At 40.0% G+C, this 15,625-nt stretch overlaps 1 protein-coding gene across 2 annotated transcripts; it reads left to right on the plus strand.

Annotated features, from left to right (window-relative positions):
* Nucleotides 1–8,728: 8,728 nt before the first annotated feature.
* Nucleotides 8,729–15,127, plus strand: stom (stomatin). 2 transcript variants are annotated; one of them, XM_079486391.1, is made up of 8 exons: nt 9,029–9,181; nt 10,532–10,561; nt 10,896–11,005; nt 11,117–11,189; nt 12,821–12,903; nt 13,045–13,248; nt 13,620–13,754; nt 14,823–15,107. In XM_079486391.1, exons 1-8 carry the CDS (start codon nt 9,121–9,123, stop codon nt 15,009–15,011), a joined length of 885 nt encoding a protein of 294 aa, XP_079342517.1. In that variant the 5' UTR covers nt 9,029–9,120; the 3' UTR covers nt 15,012–15,107. The 2 variants fall into 2 exon arrangements, with proteins under 2 accessions (XP_079342518.1, XP_079342517.1); XM_079486392.1 differs by lacking the exon at nt 10,532–10,561 and having other exon boundaries at nt 8,729–9,181; nt 14,823–15,127.
* Nucleotides 15,128–15,625: the final 498 nt, after the last annotated feature.

The following is a 15,625-nucleotide window of genomic DNA, read 5'->3' on the forward strand; positions in this document are numbered from 1 at the left end:
TTTGAAAACTGGCTTAATTTCAGGGGCTTGATTCCTCTCACACAAGTTTTCTCTTTAAGTGTTGAGAGACTTGAACCCTTCAGTGTACCAGTAGAGGGAATCGAAAACCAGAAGTTTAAAGCAACTCCCGAGATCCGCCTCGGGCGTCTGAATTCGACCTGAGGTGTTACATCACCAACAAACCTTCGATTTCTCTCCCCACACTCCTCTCACGCTCTTTATTTTCTCCTTTTTCTGTAACTCGACATGGCGCCTCTGTCTGATTTGATGAAGCGAGCTTTGAGGCATCCGGCGCAAGACGTGCAACAACCAGCAAACAGCGTGTAAACTAATGTCAACAGAAGCTCTCGTCGCCACTCCTCACCTTCACCCTGATGAAACACGCTGAAACTGCATCTCTACCGAACATACAAGCTTTGCTTTCCTTTTTTGTGGATCTTTGTCTTCGTGATTTTACGGTCACGGTTTTGGTGGTGTTTCAGGACTAAAGAAGAGTTATATTGAGACATTATCTCTGGCACGGCGGCTGACTTGACTGTGTTCTTTATTTATCACGTGTAGTGACACATCACATCGATGTTGTGTCAAAGAAATCTGCTCACGAGTGAGCTCGGTGTGCTGTTTTTTTCCATCTGCTTATATGAAGCAAAGCTTTTGCTAAGGCTTAAATGAGGCTAAAATCCTGCTATTGATATAAATGTGTTTTTAATTGTTTGTCCTTGCAGATTTTGCATGCATTCCACATTAGTTATTCCCTCTGGATGTATTTGCCGTTTTTCCACCCCCTTTTTCCTCCTCCATTAGACTAGTGTCTTTTTTGTTCCCCTGCTTTGTTCCGAGAACACGCCGTTGTGTCTTAATCAATGTTTGGCTAATACCGACCCAGCAAAAGTCACATCCCTCAACATGCCCTGCTCCGTGTCCCCATGCACCCTCTCCCAAAGCACGTCCCCCTCAACTTCATGTTCGCACCAACGCAAACACCGAACATCTTGTTGCAGTACTTAATACCCATGGGCCTCCACCCCTGCCAAGGTGCAGCACGCTGTGAAACAACACACCCCATCAGTAACCAACCACGCCGTACTGTACGACCGCCCCGCCCAGCAGATTCATCTCCACGCGCACGGCCCTGATCATCAGCGCTCTGCATTATTGTGATTTATCGCTAGCCGCTCTGCGGAATAGCAATAGATCACACGAGCCGCGGGGGGCCTGGGGAGGAAGAGCAGGAACATGGGATGCAGGGGCCTACAGAAAACCCACCTATGATGAAGTGCTCTGTAATACACAAGCAGCGCCCGGTAGTCACTCTATCAGAGCGACCGTACCACATTCTCTTAATGCAGCTTCATTACACGTTTCTGTTTTCAGACGCCATTATGTTTTGTGGACCTGTGGTTTCTCCCACACCGCAATTTTTAAATAGTGAATCTGAGATCCAGTGGATAATGTCTTGTCTGTCCCTCTTGTATTTATGGTTCACTTTATTTATAGTGTATTGTATCTCCTTAAAGCATTTGTTGTGTTAAAAAATGTGGATGTGCTGCTGTTGTTACCCTTGCATCTCGTCTGTGTTTATCTAACATACAATGTATTTGCAGTACAGACTTTGTACAGTGTACTTTACTAGGATAATATGATGATTTGTGCAGTCTGGTAGACAAAGTTCACAGTTACTTTACAATTATGGTATTTTTATCATTTAAAAAAATCATAATTCAGTTACAGAAGATAGTATAAGTATGAATCACAACATACTGCATGGATGCGCCAAATCTGTTGACCGGGGTAATTTTTTTACCCCATTGTATCCAACAATATTCAAAGGCCCCGCTCACAAGAACTAACCATTTCTACCCAATAAAATAGCGTGTTAATTCAATATAAAAATAGTCAAATAATAAGAATTATCTTCATTTTTTGGGTTGTTTTAAGATGTATTCAATGCTCGTTTTGACAAAATGTAAATTATCAGTCATCTTGAGGCCCCCTTGGAAGTAGAATGGGTCCCGCTTCTAGGCCACGACCCCCCTGTTGAGAACCACTGTGATGGACATAACTTTAAGAAGTTCAATTTAAAAATGTAAAAAGTAAAATGTCAATATGCTGGTTTGGCATACAGAATGGGAGATAAACCTGTACTGGTGCTGCTGGTAAACTTTCCATTCCCATGTGCATAAACCTCAATGGCGATCACAACAGATATCTATTCTCCAACTCAAATCCCCTTATATTTTGACATCCGTAATCTCTGATTATAAATGAGATTAAGTTTTTTAAAATGCAATATCCATATCCTATCACCGTATGGCCTGGCGAACAAATAAGCCACCTTGTGCGTGAACTGTAAATCAGGAATAAAGAGGCACCCCGGGGACGGGATAAAAAAGACCAGCAGACCAGAGATGCTAAGAACCTGTACATATGACACCCCCATTGTTAGCATGTGCAGATGAGGCAGCTCAGCTAAATTGCTAACAATGAGTGGAGGAAAATCCCCCTTTTACAGGGGGCCAAAGGCACACAACACTATTATCATAGTGATTTGAATAAACTAATCTCATTTTCTGCATCAGCTAAGGGGGCAGATCAAAATCACTGACATGCATGTGCGTATGTGTGTGATGAAGTGTTAGGAATGAGGTAGTAGCTATACGTGGAGGTTTGGGGTCGAGGGCTATAGGATTAGTATACACTTAAAAGATTTTGTAGATATTTCTGTTTTTGATACTGTGGCGAAGAATTAGTATAATATTTATGTTGATGTTTGTGTGCGAGAGAGAGAGCACTGGGGTGTGAAGGCGTAATATCAGATCTGACAACAAAAGGATAGCGGAGGTGAAAAAAACAGAATCAAGCTGTTTCCATTCTTCTCGTCTTCCGGTCCAGTGGAAAAGTTGATGAAGTTTAAATGAAGCAGAATTAGGAGATCAAGCGGGCAGGCGCGTGCTGATACTATCCGTAAGCCCTCTCCCACAGGACTTCACGAAGCCAGGAATTGAGTACGGGCCAGCTGACTTGGATGAATTGGAGAGAAATAGCAGAGAAAGATGGGAATGGAGGGAGAAACAGGGGCGGGAGATGGGGGTTACGAGCGGATGGAGCATTCCCTAAATGTGATAATCTCCAATCACCTCTAACATCAATTCTGTCAAGGTTTCGGTTAATGAGCTCACGACCGCTCGAGCGTTCTGCCACCTCCCGTTTCTCTCTGATTCCCTCACCATGGCTATCATCACTGTTATTCTTTTCATTTAATCCTCCTCTCTTCAGCTTATTTGACAGGGGAAGCCTATTACGCAGGCCTTACTGCTCTCGTCTATCTAAATGCTAACTACGCCCGCACCTCACACGCGGGGAAGGAAACCGCGTTCGAATGCAAAGGGTGCCAAAGCAAGGGCTAATCTGTTGACAACTTCGGTTGTGTTTTATCAGTTTATTATTTGTTACGATGGAGGGGAGGTGGGCTGTTAACGGGGGGAAATATTTGTCACTGCGCGCTGACGTTTTCTCCGAGGTCACTGGGCCTCATCAACGCGCGTTTCCACTCGAGATGGTCCGACCCTTCTGCGGGTGCCGAATCGAGCGAGTTCGTTTTCAACCGCTTCTCACCCTCTCATATCCGCCTCTCTTTTAATATCCACTGCTCAGATATTGATGGAAAAATCACGAGTGTCTTTATTCCTCCCGCTACTTGCATGAAGTTAGACGTGCTGAATTGATTGGTTGTTGCTGGTGTATTGGGTTGGAAAGCTTGGGGTAAAAGCTCTGGGTCACCTTGGAGCCAAAGCTGACTTTCCTTCTTGAAGCCAGCTCCTTAGTAGAAAGTTTAGCGATATTTTCTCCCTATTAATAAATCTAGAACTTCCCCAATAGAAATGTCACAATATCCGATGTTCACTACATATTTATTGTGGAATATCAAAGAATTCATGATAACAGTATTATTATAATCTATGTTCAAATCTTAATAACTTTTTGGGGGCACAATGAAGGACTATTGTATCTATTGTGACTCCTAGAGTAATATCGATAAACAAGGTTCTTAATATCAGTCATTGACAATACCAGATTTTTTTAAATAAATCTATCTTAAATAAACTGGTTTATAGTTGGTCTTTAACTGCATGGTGCAAGCTTGTTTATTGAAGCTTGTGTACCCTTCTCTCTCACACAAACTTACTCAATTATTTTCTTTGTGTTCCACATTGCATACATTATAACAATTTTTGTCTTTTTTCCAGAATGTCAAAACAAAGAAACGGAATAAGATGCATATCCTTTGGCGTCTTTTATTGCAAGCTTTGCTGTCCCCAGTGCACGATTCCTTAATTCCTTTGATTCGCCTTTATCAAGGGTGCGTTTGATTTCACACAGACCAATGAAACAGCAGTCGGTAAGATTGCGAGTGAACTATCAATCTTTGTAATGCGATCGGTGGATGGAGCACCATGTGTAAATGTTTGCACAACCCTTCATTCAGGCCTGCCGTCAAACTTATTCCATTGAACAGAAGATTCAGGGCAGGCACGTCCCTCTTTCTATATATTTTCTCTCACTTCAAAAGCAGCATGGCATTGAGCCTGATGAGCGTAGTGCATTTTACAGATCTGTACATTTTTCATATAGCCGCAGCTTTAATGTTTCATCTAAACCAGCTCGGGAGAGAACAGCTGTGTGGGTCCCAGTTCTTCAGCAACTGACTGAGAACTCATTTCACTGGAAGAGACGGGTCAGGATGTAAAGGGCTTTTTTATGGTGCTACCTGCGGGATCAGATACAAATTGATCTCTCTATGCCTTAAAAAAATTCCACTGGCACCATGCGAGCATCCAGATAACTGGAATAATACACAGAAAATTATATCAGTGACAGCTAAGACTGGATTAATGTAACTTATTAAAATACGTTGTGTCCATCACGCAACACACACCTGAAGTCGCTCAGACACTGTAAAAAAGAGTGTTTAAACAAATGAATAATTAAAAAATAATACCATCTTTATCCAAATCAATTAATGTGGTATTTCATTATATTTTCTTTATATTTAATTAAAGATACAACACACAGGTCAAAACAATCAAGCAATCACAGTATTTGCGGGTCACTTGAGTCTCCTGTAACATTACAGTACAAACAATGTAGGTCACAATGAGTGCAAAGACCAATCCAGTAATATCTGAATTCTTTGAGGAGTAACATCGCCCTCTTGTGTTAGAAATGCTAAATCGCAGTCTGGTTGGAACGCTGTAATACCTTTGGCCTCATTTATACAATTTTGAGTAGATTTTATCCGTAAAGTGTGCGTGTGTGGGCAAATTTCTATGCCCATTTTGTGCATACGCACGATTTATGAATGAGGCCCGGTTACTTGTATCTCCATTTTCATTCTATGCAGCATAGTGTCCGGTGTTGGTCTAGGGGAAAAGCAGGATTCTTTTTTATAATTTATAAACAGATTGAAAATATCAAAACATACAGTGATGTCTAAAACATCAAATAGGTAAGTGTAGCTTAATCGCTGTCATGCTTTTGCTGTCTCCGGACAAACAGCGTTCAATGCCCTGTGAGCGTCAGACGGTTTAAAGCCTATGCAACAGAATTGATTCACACACCTTTTCTAGACCTTGGAAGCTAAAGGGAATATGTCAGCAATCAATAAAGACCAAAACAGTGTGCGCCAGGTGCAACTTACTGAGGAAGAAAGAGCTCAAGCGAGAAACCAAGAGCAATGCATCATGCGTATTTTCTAACTCATCCTCCGTGACTACATGCAGCTCAAGAAAAATCTTTAGCTCTGAAGGAAAAGGTCAAATCAGAGGTAGCCCCTGGTGAGGGAAGAGCATTTTTTCACACATGAGGAGGCAGCGTAAGGCCCTAACAGGCTGCTGCCAGTCAGTGATGTGCACTTCTCCCAGCTTGGTGCTTTGTCAATGTGCTGTGACTAAGCCAGGGTGGTCCCATATCTTCTCTCCTTAGCCTAATTAAAAGAGGATTAGACGCCACGGAGCCCCAGACCACTCCAGCGAGCAGCACATCCTTTCCTCTTACTTTCTCGGGAGAATCGCACATCGAGGAACGACAAGAAGGGCGAGAGGGGCTGTCTGGATTGATGCCCAGACAACGAGGGCCGTGATGGGAATGACGGGAAGCTTCGGTCACTTTGAGCATGAGAACAAAAACGATGGGGTGTAGCCTATCTGTGAACAGCCCCCCATCTTTTCAAAGGCCTGCGGTGCAAGTGATATGAAGTGCAATTTAAAACGAGACATTTACTAATTGACACAACGTGCGTTGTGTTTTAGAAATATTAAGACCTATTTGTTTTATAAAAGATGTTTTAAAAAACAGAAGCATAATAAACATATTTGAAATATGCAGAATACGTTCAAACTATTTGCAGAAATTGTAACATTGGCCTGTATAAATACATACAAGGACATCTGAAAACAGAAAAACGTGCATAAATAATAAAATAATCAAATAGAAATTGCGTATACATATTCGTAATTCTACGCTTTCCTTTATAATTGGCAAGCATTTTTGTCGTTAGTTGAGAAATAAAACATTTTATATTATAATGTAATATGTATAAAATAGAAATCGTTCATGCAGCTATTGGTTGCTTTTTTGGTTGGCATTATATTCATACAGCATTGGTTCGATTTCCAGGGAACACACATGATGACGTACTGATGAAATTGAATAACAAATACACTAAGTTGCTTTGGATAAAAGCATGTGTCATATAATAAAAAGATAAAGACACATTTTACAGTCAGTTAATGGATAATATATCAACTATTAAAATTATATATAGTCTATTAATGCACCAGACTCACACCTCACACCTGCTCTCCAATTCACACATTCCCCCACCATTCTACCTGCACTTAAAGGTGTATGTAGAGTATGTGAACAGGGTCTTCAAGAAGCAGAAGACTAAGAAAGCTCCAGGCCCCGATGGTGTTTCTCCTACCTGTTTAAAAGTCTGAGCTGACCAACTCTTTAACAGATCTCTGGAACTGTGTGAAGTTCCCCATTGCTTCAAATGAGAAAATGGGCTAAGTAAATTGCTTTAGACCCCAATAACTCAGCTCACTCCCTCTTCGAAGTGTTGCCATCTGGCGGGGACAATAGAGCACTGTATTAAAAGCTCTTCCTACACACTGTCCATTTCATTGCACATTTGCACATAGCATCAGGAAATTGTACATTGTAAGAAACAATACGATAAACCTGTAAATAACACATCTGCACATTCATTAAAACAATTAAATGTTTTTTTAAAACTGTATATTTTTCACTTTCATTTTGACGGGTTATCACATTTATTTTGAGGTTTTTGAATGGCACAAGTTGTTCTAGCCTTATTGGATAAGTGTTCATTTAGATTTTTCTAAAAAAAGCTGGACTCCATTATTAGCCGTTAGGCTTTTCAGCTAGTGGCTTTGTTGTCAACTGAGAGATTCAAAACACAGCATGAACTGAAAAACAGGTGGGGTCTCCACACGCAAAAGAGGTGACAGTGCAGTTAAGACTAGAGTATGACATCAAAGTACCGCGATAGCTTTAGGATGGTACTCACTGCAGAACACAAGATCCAGGGGGTGAGGTTGGATCAAGATTTGGAGAGTAAAGCAGCGGTCACATTATTGCAGTCTGAGCATGCATTTGTCATATGCAGCTGCAAATATGGGCGTGACATAAGGAAACTAATGCAAGAATGAAGGAGGGTCACGTCCTGAGGAGGGGATGGTCACGCCTTGACGAATCCATCTGGTTGCACGTCTTCACGTGATGCGAATTCGCAGGTCAGAGTTCACCGAACTTGATCTGCATGCGCAACCTTGCAGCAGAATCATGCGCTTCCAGTCTGTCGCATTCGCATGCGTATGAATGGAAGTAAATGGAGCAAAAAGACAGGTGTGATCGCCGCTTAAGTTGTAACTCGTGGTCGCCAATGTTTCCTCTTATCAATGTCATCATTTAGTGTATGCCTGTAAGGATCACAGTTGAATATTTGTTAACCCAAACCCTTACCCTAAACCTAATAAAATAATTCAATTCAATCTTATTTATATAGCGCTTTTCATAATGTGCATTGTTCCAAAGCAGCTTTACAGGAGAAAATAAGAAAAACACAGAAAAGGTCAAACACAGCACAGTGCATGGTGTTTATAGAAAAAGCAAGATCATCCTAATAAATAATATCTAATAAAAGCAGTCTCCTGGTGAGCAAGCCAAGAAGGCCCTGTGGCGAGGAACCCAAACTCCAATGATAAATGAATGAAATAAAAACTCTCAGCCGTGAGGGTCAGGTGACCTCTGACGCGTCACAGCTGCACTCATTAAAACATTTTATTAGCAGTTTATTATAGAGTTACTAGTTGTGACATTTAATTTGTTGAAGCTGTTTAGGTTTAATTTTGTCTTATTCTGTGATCGATATCAGAGACAGCAGAGGAATGCTATAAGGGAAATAAAATAGTAATGCGTTACATAATTAAAAAGAATCTTACCCGAAACCTAAATCTTATAAAATACGATTATTAAAAATGTGTCAATAAATAAAGCTTGTCTTCAGCGAGATTGTCTTCCGTCAAAAGAATAACTTTAGTTACGACTCCGAAAACGGAAGCGCAAAAACACGAGTAGCATATGACGTAAATCCGTCGACCAATCGAAACGCAGTGGAAAGAGGCTGGCTCTGATTAATCTCAATGCAATAGGGGGAGACTGGATCTGGACCCAACCTTGCCCCCTGGATGTCGCGTATTGCAGTAAAGAGCTAATGGAGAGAGCAATCTGAGAGCCAAGAGTTATGCTTCAGAACGGCTCTCGCGGTTCCTTTAAGTTGTACGCCGACTGGTCTGCGCAGCGCAAACGCGGCTTATGCGTCTGGAGGCTCCGCTCCTTGTAGATTAAAGGATACCCGCCCCCACCCTGAAGCCCAGCCCCACAACAATACCCACCCCCCAGAGTAAGCTGAACTGCACGTATGATCTGAACTGCCCCGTTAGTATTTTAAACCCCCGCTATTTGCTCTTCCAAGCAAGCCTGTCGACGGTCGTGTGCGCTATAGCAACCGTGTATAACTCAAAGATTTCTCCTACAATGGAAGATGGCCGAGAAACAACTGCGATGAGGGAGCAGAAGAGAAAGGAACGACAATTAGGTTGGTTATTCGTGAATTATTGGTAATTCATTCAAAATGCAAGCACGGGTGCGTTGGTTGGATATACGCCGTATTTGGTTTACATTTAGTAAACGGACCTTACATAGTTGATCAGGTCATGCTTACCTGTCAACGATAGCAGGTCACAGCATATTAGATTAGATTAGATTAGATTAGATTAGATTAGATTAGATTAGATTCAACTTTATTGTCATTACACATATACAAGTACAGTGTAACGAAATGTAGTTTAGGTCTAACCAGAAGTGCAGTTAGCAAGTGCAGGATATACAGTTAGAATAAATACAGAATACAATAGTGAGAATATAATACAGTGGGCATGGACTATAAAAATATTTTGCAGTAGGTGTGTTCTATGAAAATATGACAGAAGGTATATACTATGAACAATATATACAGATGACTATATACTATGAACATTAATATGTACAGATATTAACACTCAGCGTCTTCTCTAGTTATTTTTAAAGGATTAACGTTATTGTTGCTAGTGCAGCAATGGTGTCTTCATGCCCCCTGTGCCAAACTAACAACAGGTGTTCAGCCCCATACCACAACAACATTACAGTGCAGTCCTGTGTAAGACCCTGTATGTAGCCAAGCATTTGATCTCAGAAATGTAACTGATGCTTTGTTGCTAGTTTATTTGGCTGTGCACCAGGCAAAATAACTCTTTGTCATCATAATTACAATTATAAACTTTGTTTGTACAGTATGGTAAAAAAGCACACGCATATGCGTAGACTATTACTAGTTTCAATTCAGTGTTTATTTTCTTTGCACTAAACAACGTTACTCGTCGTCTTTATGCCATGGTGCTGAGCATCACTGGCTCCTCCACTGTTTAAATTGTTGAACAGTTTAAGGAATAACAACATTTTCAAACATCATTTTAAAATAAGGTATACAGTGAAACTGGCAAAATATGCATGAGATCTAAGGTTTATTGAAGGCATAACAGAAGTTTAGTTAGATCATGTGGTTGGTGATCAAAGATCTTGCTTGTAAAAACAAAGGTTGCATGATCGGTTCAATGCAGGGTCGATCTAATCATTCAGCGATTACTGTTACTTTACTAGTCTGTAATTTAATCACTGGCATACAATCTTATAGGTTTCTGTCAATTCATGTCATTTTCTTCATGTGTTATATCTGCTAAAACGCTGTGTTTCAATTCTATACTGCATTACAGATATTTAGCTTTTAAACTCTTTTAGGTCTTTGGCTCTGACTAATGCATCATATGCTTTACATGCACATTGTTTAGCTCCTATTTCAATATTCCTTATCAGTCCATCCTTAGCTTATTACAGTTACATTTCTCTATAGATCAATGGTCCTACACAATTGGTGATAATGGTAGGTACAATTTAAGAGGAATGTCCATTTATATTTGTTTATTTTTGGTTTATTGCTTTCGGGACACTTCCATTAGTTGTGTCTAATTTTCTTTAATGGGGACACATTCGCTTTGAAGTGATACATTTTTCTCGTATGTTATATGATTTTAATATTGGTTATGCACTGCTGAGGTACCCTGATAAATGCACACCCAATTCCCATAATGCATGCATTTCAGTTTGATCGTTCCATTTTGCATTCGGTTTCTGTTTTTTGCACCGCCTTAGGGTAATTTATATTGCAAAGTAAACTCGTGTGAGTTTTTTCATATGGCATTTCTTTATCTTTATAGCCTTGGAAAACACAGACGATGACATTGGCCTGTGTGGATGGATCCTGGTGCTGTTTTCTATTCTGCTCACCCTGCTGACTCTGCCTCTCTCCATATGGATGTGCATTAAGGTACTTAGTGTTGTTCCATTGGCTCGTGTAGCGTTAATGGGAGGCTTATTTTTCACGTTCTATGCTTTTATAAGACTCTCTTTGCAAATTGAAAATACTATGTTTCCATAGATAGTGAAGGAATATGAACGGGCGATCATCTTTCGCCTGGGACGCATTTTACGAGGAGGTGCCAAAGGACCAGGTAGAAACAAAATCAATATCACATAGTTAAAGCATTTGATGATTGTAATTGGATCAGTGTTGGTGAATGAAGCATCAGGTGTGACACACAAATGCGGTCTGCAATCAGTTTTTGTTGTAGAGGGGTGTGTGTGGTTTAAATGTGCTTGTTTGCATGTGTGCTGTGGCTGTTCACCACTTGAAAGAGAATTGAGAGTGTTGAATCAATATTATTACTTGTAGGAGGATTCAAGTCTGATAGAATCAAACGTTCTCGTAGAAACAGCGTTTGCTTGTATATTTTTACATACCATACATTTTCGAGGTAGTCACATTACTGGATGGTCTGTATTTGTGTCCCTGGTATATATTCGTCTATGCCGGGGTTTTGGAATATGAATCCACAGTGCTTTCCCTTCTGGATGTTAAGATAGTGTCTATTATTTTCTAATCCTGTCATTCACTGAAAATCAACACAGCTTTCAACTTTCTAGATCAAACGTATTCAGAGTGTTAAGGCACTAAATTCAGTTCTGGAAAACACTATTTAATTTGTTCAATAGGTTAGGCCAACGAGGAAAGCTTTGTTTTTTGCAACATCGCTGAGGGTATGGTGTCTGTAAAACTATCTGAGCCCATTTCCCCTAACCATATTTAGAGTGAGGATGTAAGTGGAATTTTTCCACAGTACGCTATACAAACCTTTGAGCAAAGTCATGGCTGCTTTTACAGAATGCCTATTTGCATGGGAGTGATGTTATATATCATGTAAAGGTTCTACTGTAAAGATGCTCACACTGCTTTCCTTGCCCCTGGGTTCTTATTGTTCCACTTTTATGAACTGGAATAAATTTTTTAAAGCAATGCACTGTATAAACACGTACCTAATAAATCTGGTCTTCTTTGTGGATAATGCCCAGTTTTGTTTTGGTTACTGTCTACTAATGAAAGGCCAGCACACACACAGACCTGCTTGTCTTCCTGGTCACATATTTCCAAACTGTTTGTTGTCCCCATTTGCTTCTTCAGTCTTTTAATCCTTTACTAATCATTCAGGACTTTGGAATGTCCCACCGTGTTTGGGAGAAAAAACTAATTAGTCCAAATACTTCATTTTGAACGTTTATGTTTTCATGATTTTAAACCGTATATGCATCCGTGTTTGAAATAAGTGCCTTCGGGTGTGATTTTTTTTTTGGCTTATAATTCGATGACCATGACATGTATGTGGTTGAAGCTCTGGCTTCACATTTTATTGTTGTATTAGTAGTTGTAAAAATGTGGTTCGCGTGTGGAATTTAAAAATGTAAACATTTTATTTGAACTAGTTTGTTCACACAAAACATGAACTGATATGGGTTCTTTTTATCATTAAGCACAAAAACATGTCGTCCTATAAACTGTCACTGCACAGTACTGTTGGACATCAAAGCAGATGATCATGTGATCTTACACTATATTTGTGAATGCAGTCAGCTCCTGCTGGCAGTCAGTATATAATTTGGTTGGTTGCCAGACATGCAGTCAAATCAGCTAATTGTACTGGAGACTATGTTGGTCATATAGCCTACTTTATGCGTTGCAGTGTCTGTAGATGTAATCTTGTTGTGTATCTTAAATCTCCTGTGGTATCTGTGTGTTATCCTGCCATAGGCCTTTTCTTCATCCTGCCCTGCACGGACAGCTTTATAAATGTGGACATGCGCACCATTACTTTTGATATCCCCCCTCAGGAGGTGAGATCACACATATGCAAACAGACACACATGCTTTAAAATTATTGTTATAAAATGACATTATTTTTATCGATTCTATTTGTTTAGCCTTTAGGTTTATTCATTTGTTTTCCTTGTCACTTTGCTGATATTTTCTCACAGGTGCTGACAAAAGACTCAGTGACAGTGAGTGTAGATGGTGTGGTCTATTACCGTGTGAACAACGCCACGCTGGCGGTCGCCAACATCACCAATGCTGATGCAGCCACTCGCCTGTTGGCACAGACCACCTTGAGGAATGTGTTGGGCACAAAAAACCTGTCAGAGATCCTATCAGACAGAGAGGAAATTGCTCACAGTATGCAGGTAAAACAAACCACAATACAGAATGTCATTTAAAAAAACATATTTAGCATTACTGCTACCTGACATTTTAGTACCATAATCCAAACGAAAGCAAATCTTTATAGACCTAGCCTACTTTGTGGCAAAATTCTTGAATGCCAGTCTCTGGTGATAACAGTTAGATCTCATCCCTGTCTGAATCATTCAGACATTCTGTAACGTCAGGCAGTGTTTACACCGTTGCTTATCTGATGTGTTCAAATATCCATCCTGTGTGCACTGCTAGCACATTTTCTCAGAGGCTCGGCATGCTGTTTGTCCCAAGAAACATGAGGATAGAAGTATTTCTGACAGGAAACGTTGAGCTGAACCTTAGATTTATGTTTTTTCAGTCCTCTCTGGATGATGCGACAGATGACTGGGGCATTAAAGTGGAACGTGTGGAGATCAAGGACGTCAAACTGCCCCTGCAACTCCAGAGAGCCATGGCAGCCGAAGCTGAAGCGACCAGAGAAGCCAGAGCTAAGGTACCTTGGAGGTGTTGCTACTTACTTGACATGTGAACCGTTTAGCTAATCGTGATCACATATTAAGAAGTCCTAAAGGTACTGTACTTTTAAAGTGTAAATGTGTCATTTTTTGGAGGATCTATCGACAGAAATCCAACATAGTATACATAACTATGTCTTCAAAGGCGTTTAAAGACCTTACATAATGAAGCATTATATTTGTATTACCTTAGAATGAGCGATTTCTATCACCACACCGCGCGGTTCCCCTTACATGGAATTCGCCACGTTGTTTCTACATTAGCCCTAAACTGACAAACTGCTCAGAGCGCATTTCGTAAAGATTGTATCTCTATCAGAAAACGTGACAACATCTAAGTCCTGTGTCAGCCACCGTAGTGCTTCGAAAGGGAGGGGTGTAGTGAGCTGTTGGTTGCAATTCACAACTTCACCGCTTGATGCCGCTACATTTCACTAACTGGACCTTTAAAGATCAAAGATTAAAGAATACAATTTATGTTATATTATACTTCGAGATAATGTTAAACAACAACATTTCAGAGGCATTCTATGTATTTTATATATTAATTGTTATGAAGCAACTACATACAAATTTCATTGCATTAGAGTTGTATTCTAACATTCACTACTCTGTGCCAAGACCACTGCAAAAACGTAGGAATAGGAACTCCTTTCCGGTTTCTGTACAAGTTTCCTACTCGTTTATCTGTTGATTTATATTATAGGATTTCCAGTTGTGACATATTTCAACCTCCTTTGTGTACTACACGTATATGTGTATCTTACTCCTAGAAGACTGTGGGAACGGGTTTGTATTTTAGTGCATGCATGCTCAATGCTATATTTAGTTACTGTATGAATAGCTCTGCCTACATTAACCCCTGTCCTTGTTCGTGAATAAATGTTCTCTCTGTGTGGGATTTTCTGAAAGCTGGTCTTTTGTGCAAGGGAATGTTTTGAGCGGTATACCAATGTTCCATTCGTGGTCGAATATGTCGAGCCATAACTGCTTTTTTACTCTGCTCATTGCTTATATTCATCACCCCATTTTTTTGTTTTGTGTAGGTGATTGCAGCTGAGGGTGAAATGAATGCGTCAAGGGCGCTGAAGGAGGCGTCTCTGGTGATAGCCGAGTCCCCCTCAGCCTTGCAGCTCCGCTACCTCCAGACCCTCAATACAATCGCAGCAGAGAAGAACTCCACCATCATCTTCCCACTGCCCATCGACATTATGCAGTCTTTTATGAAGCACTGAGGATACAGCAACACGTACAGATGGATCCATGCAGAAGTGAACAGAACAACGTTAGAGACCATGCACTTGTGCATATAATCTACATAAAGTGGGGTCCAAAAGTCTGAGACTGTTTGAAAATGAGCTGTTTTTGTTTTTACTGTTCGTAGGTTTTAATAGCAAAATTAATTTATAGCTAAATTGTTTTTAATTTCAGTTGAATTTCGTAAGAAGCTCATCTTAAATCATGCAAAGATGTCGTCACATGTTGCATAAATTCAAGCGCTCTCTTTGAAGCTAAATAACTAAATAGTCAAACATTTTGACATTTATGTGAAACTTTCCTTTATCATTAGAATCTGTAATTTAAAATATATATATATAGAAATGCATTTTTAAAAAGTGGTCTGTTTGTTTGGACCCCATTTAATCAACACTGCATGTACTCTTGTTCAGATATAGACAGTTTCAGCTGTAACCCAAACTTAACTTCCGGCAGACAAGAATCAATAACTGTTGAGTAGTTTTAATTCAATTTAATACAATTATTTATTAAAAACAATAATTGTTTATTATTAAATTAACATGAATATAAATTGTTATATTATAACCAAACACAGGCCAACTTCATGTGC

This window comes from Barbatula barbatula (assembly GCF_947034865.1).
Source record: "Barbatula barbatula genome assembly, chromosome: 22".
NCBI classification, from domain to species: domain Eukaryota; kingdom Metazoa; phylum Chordata; class Actinopteri; order Cypriniformes; family Nemacheilidae; genus Barbatula; species Barbatula barbatula.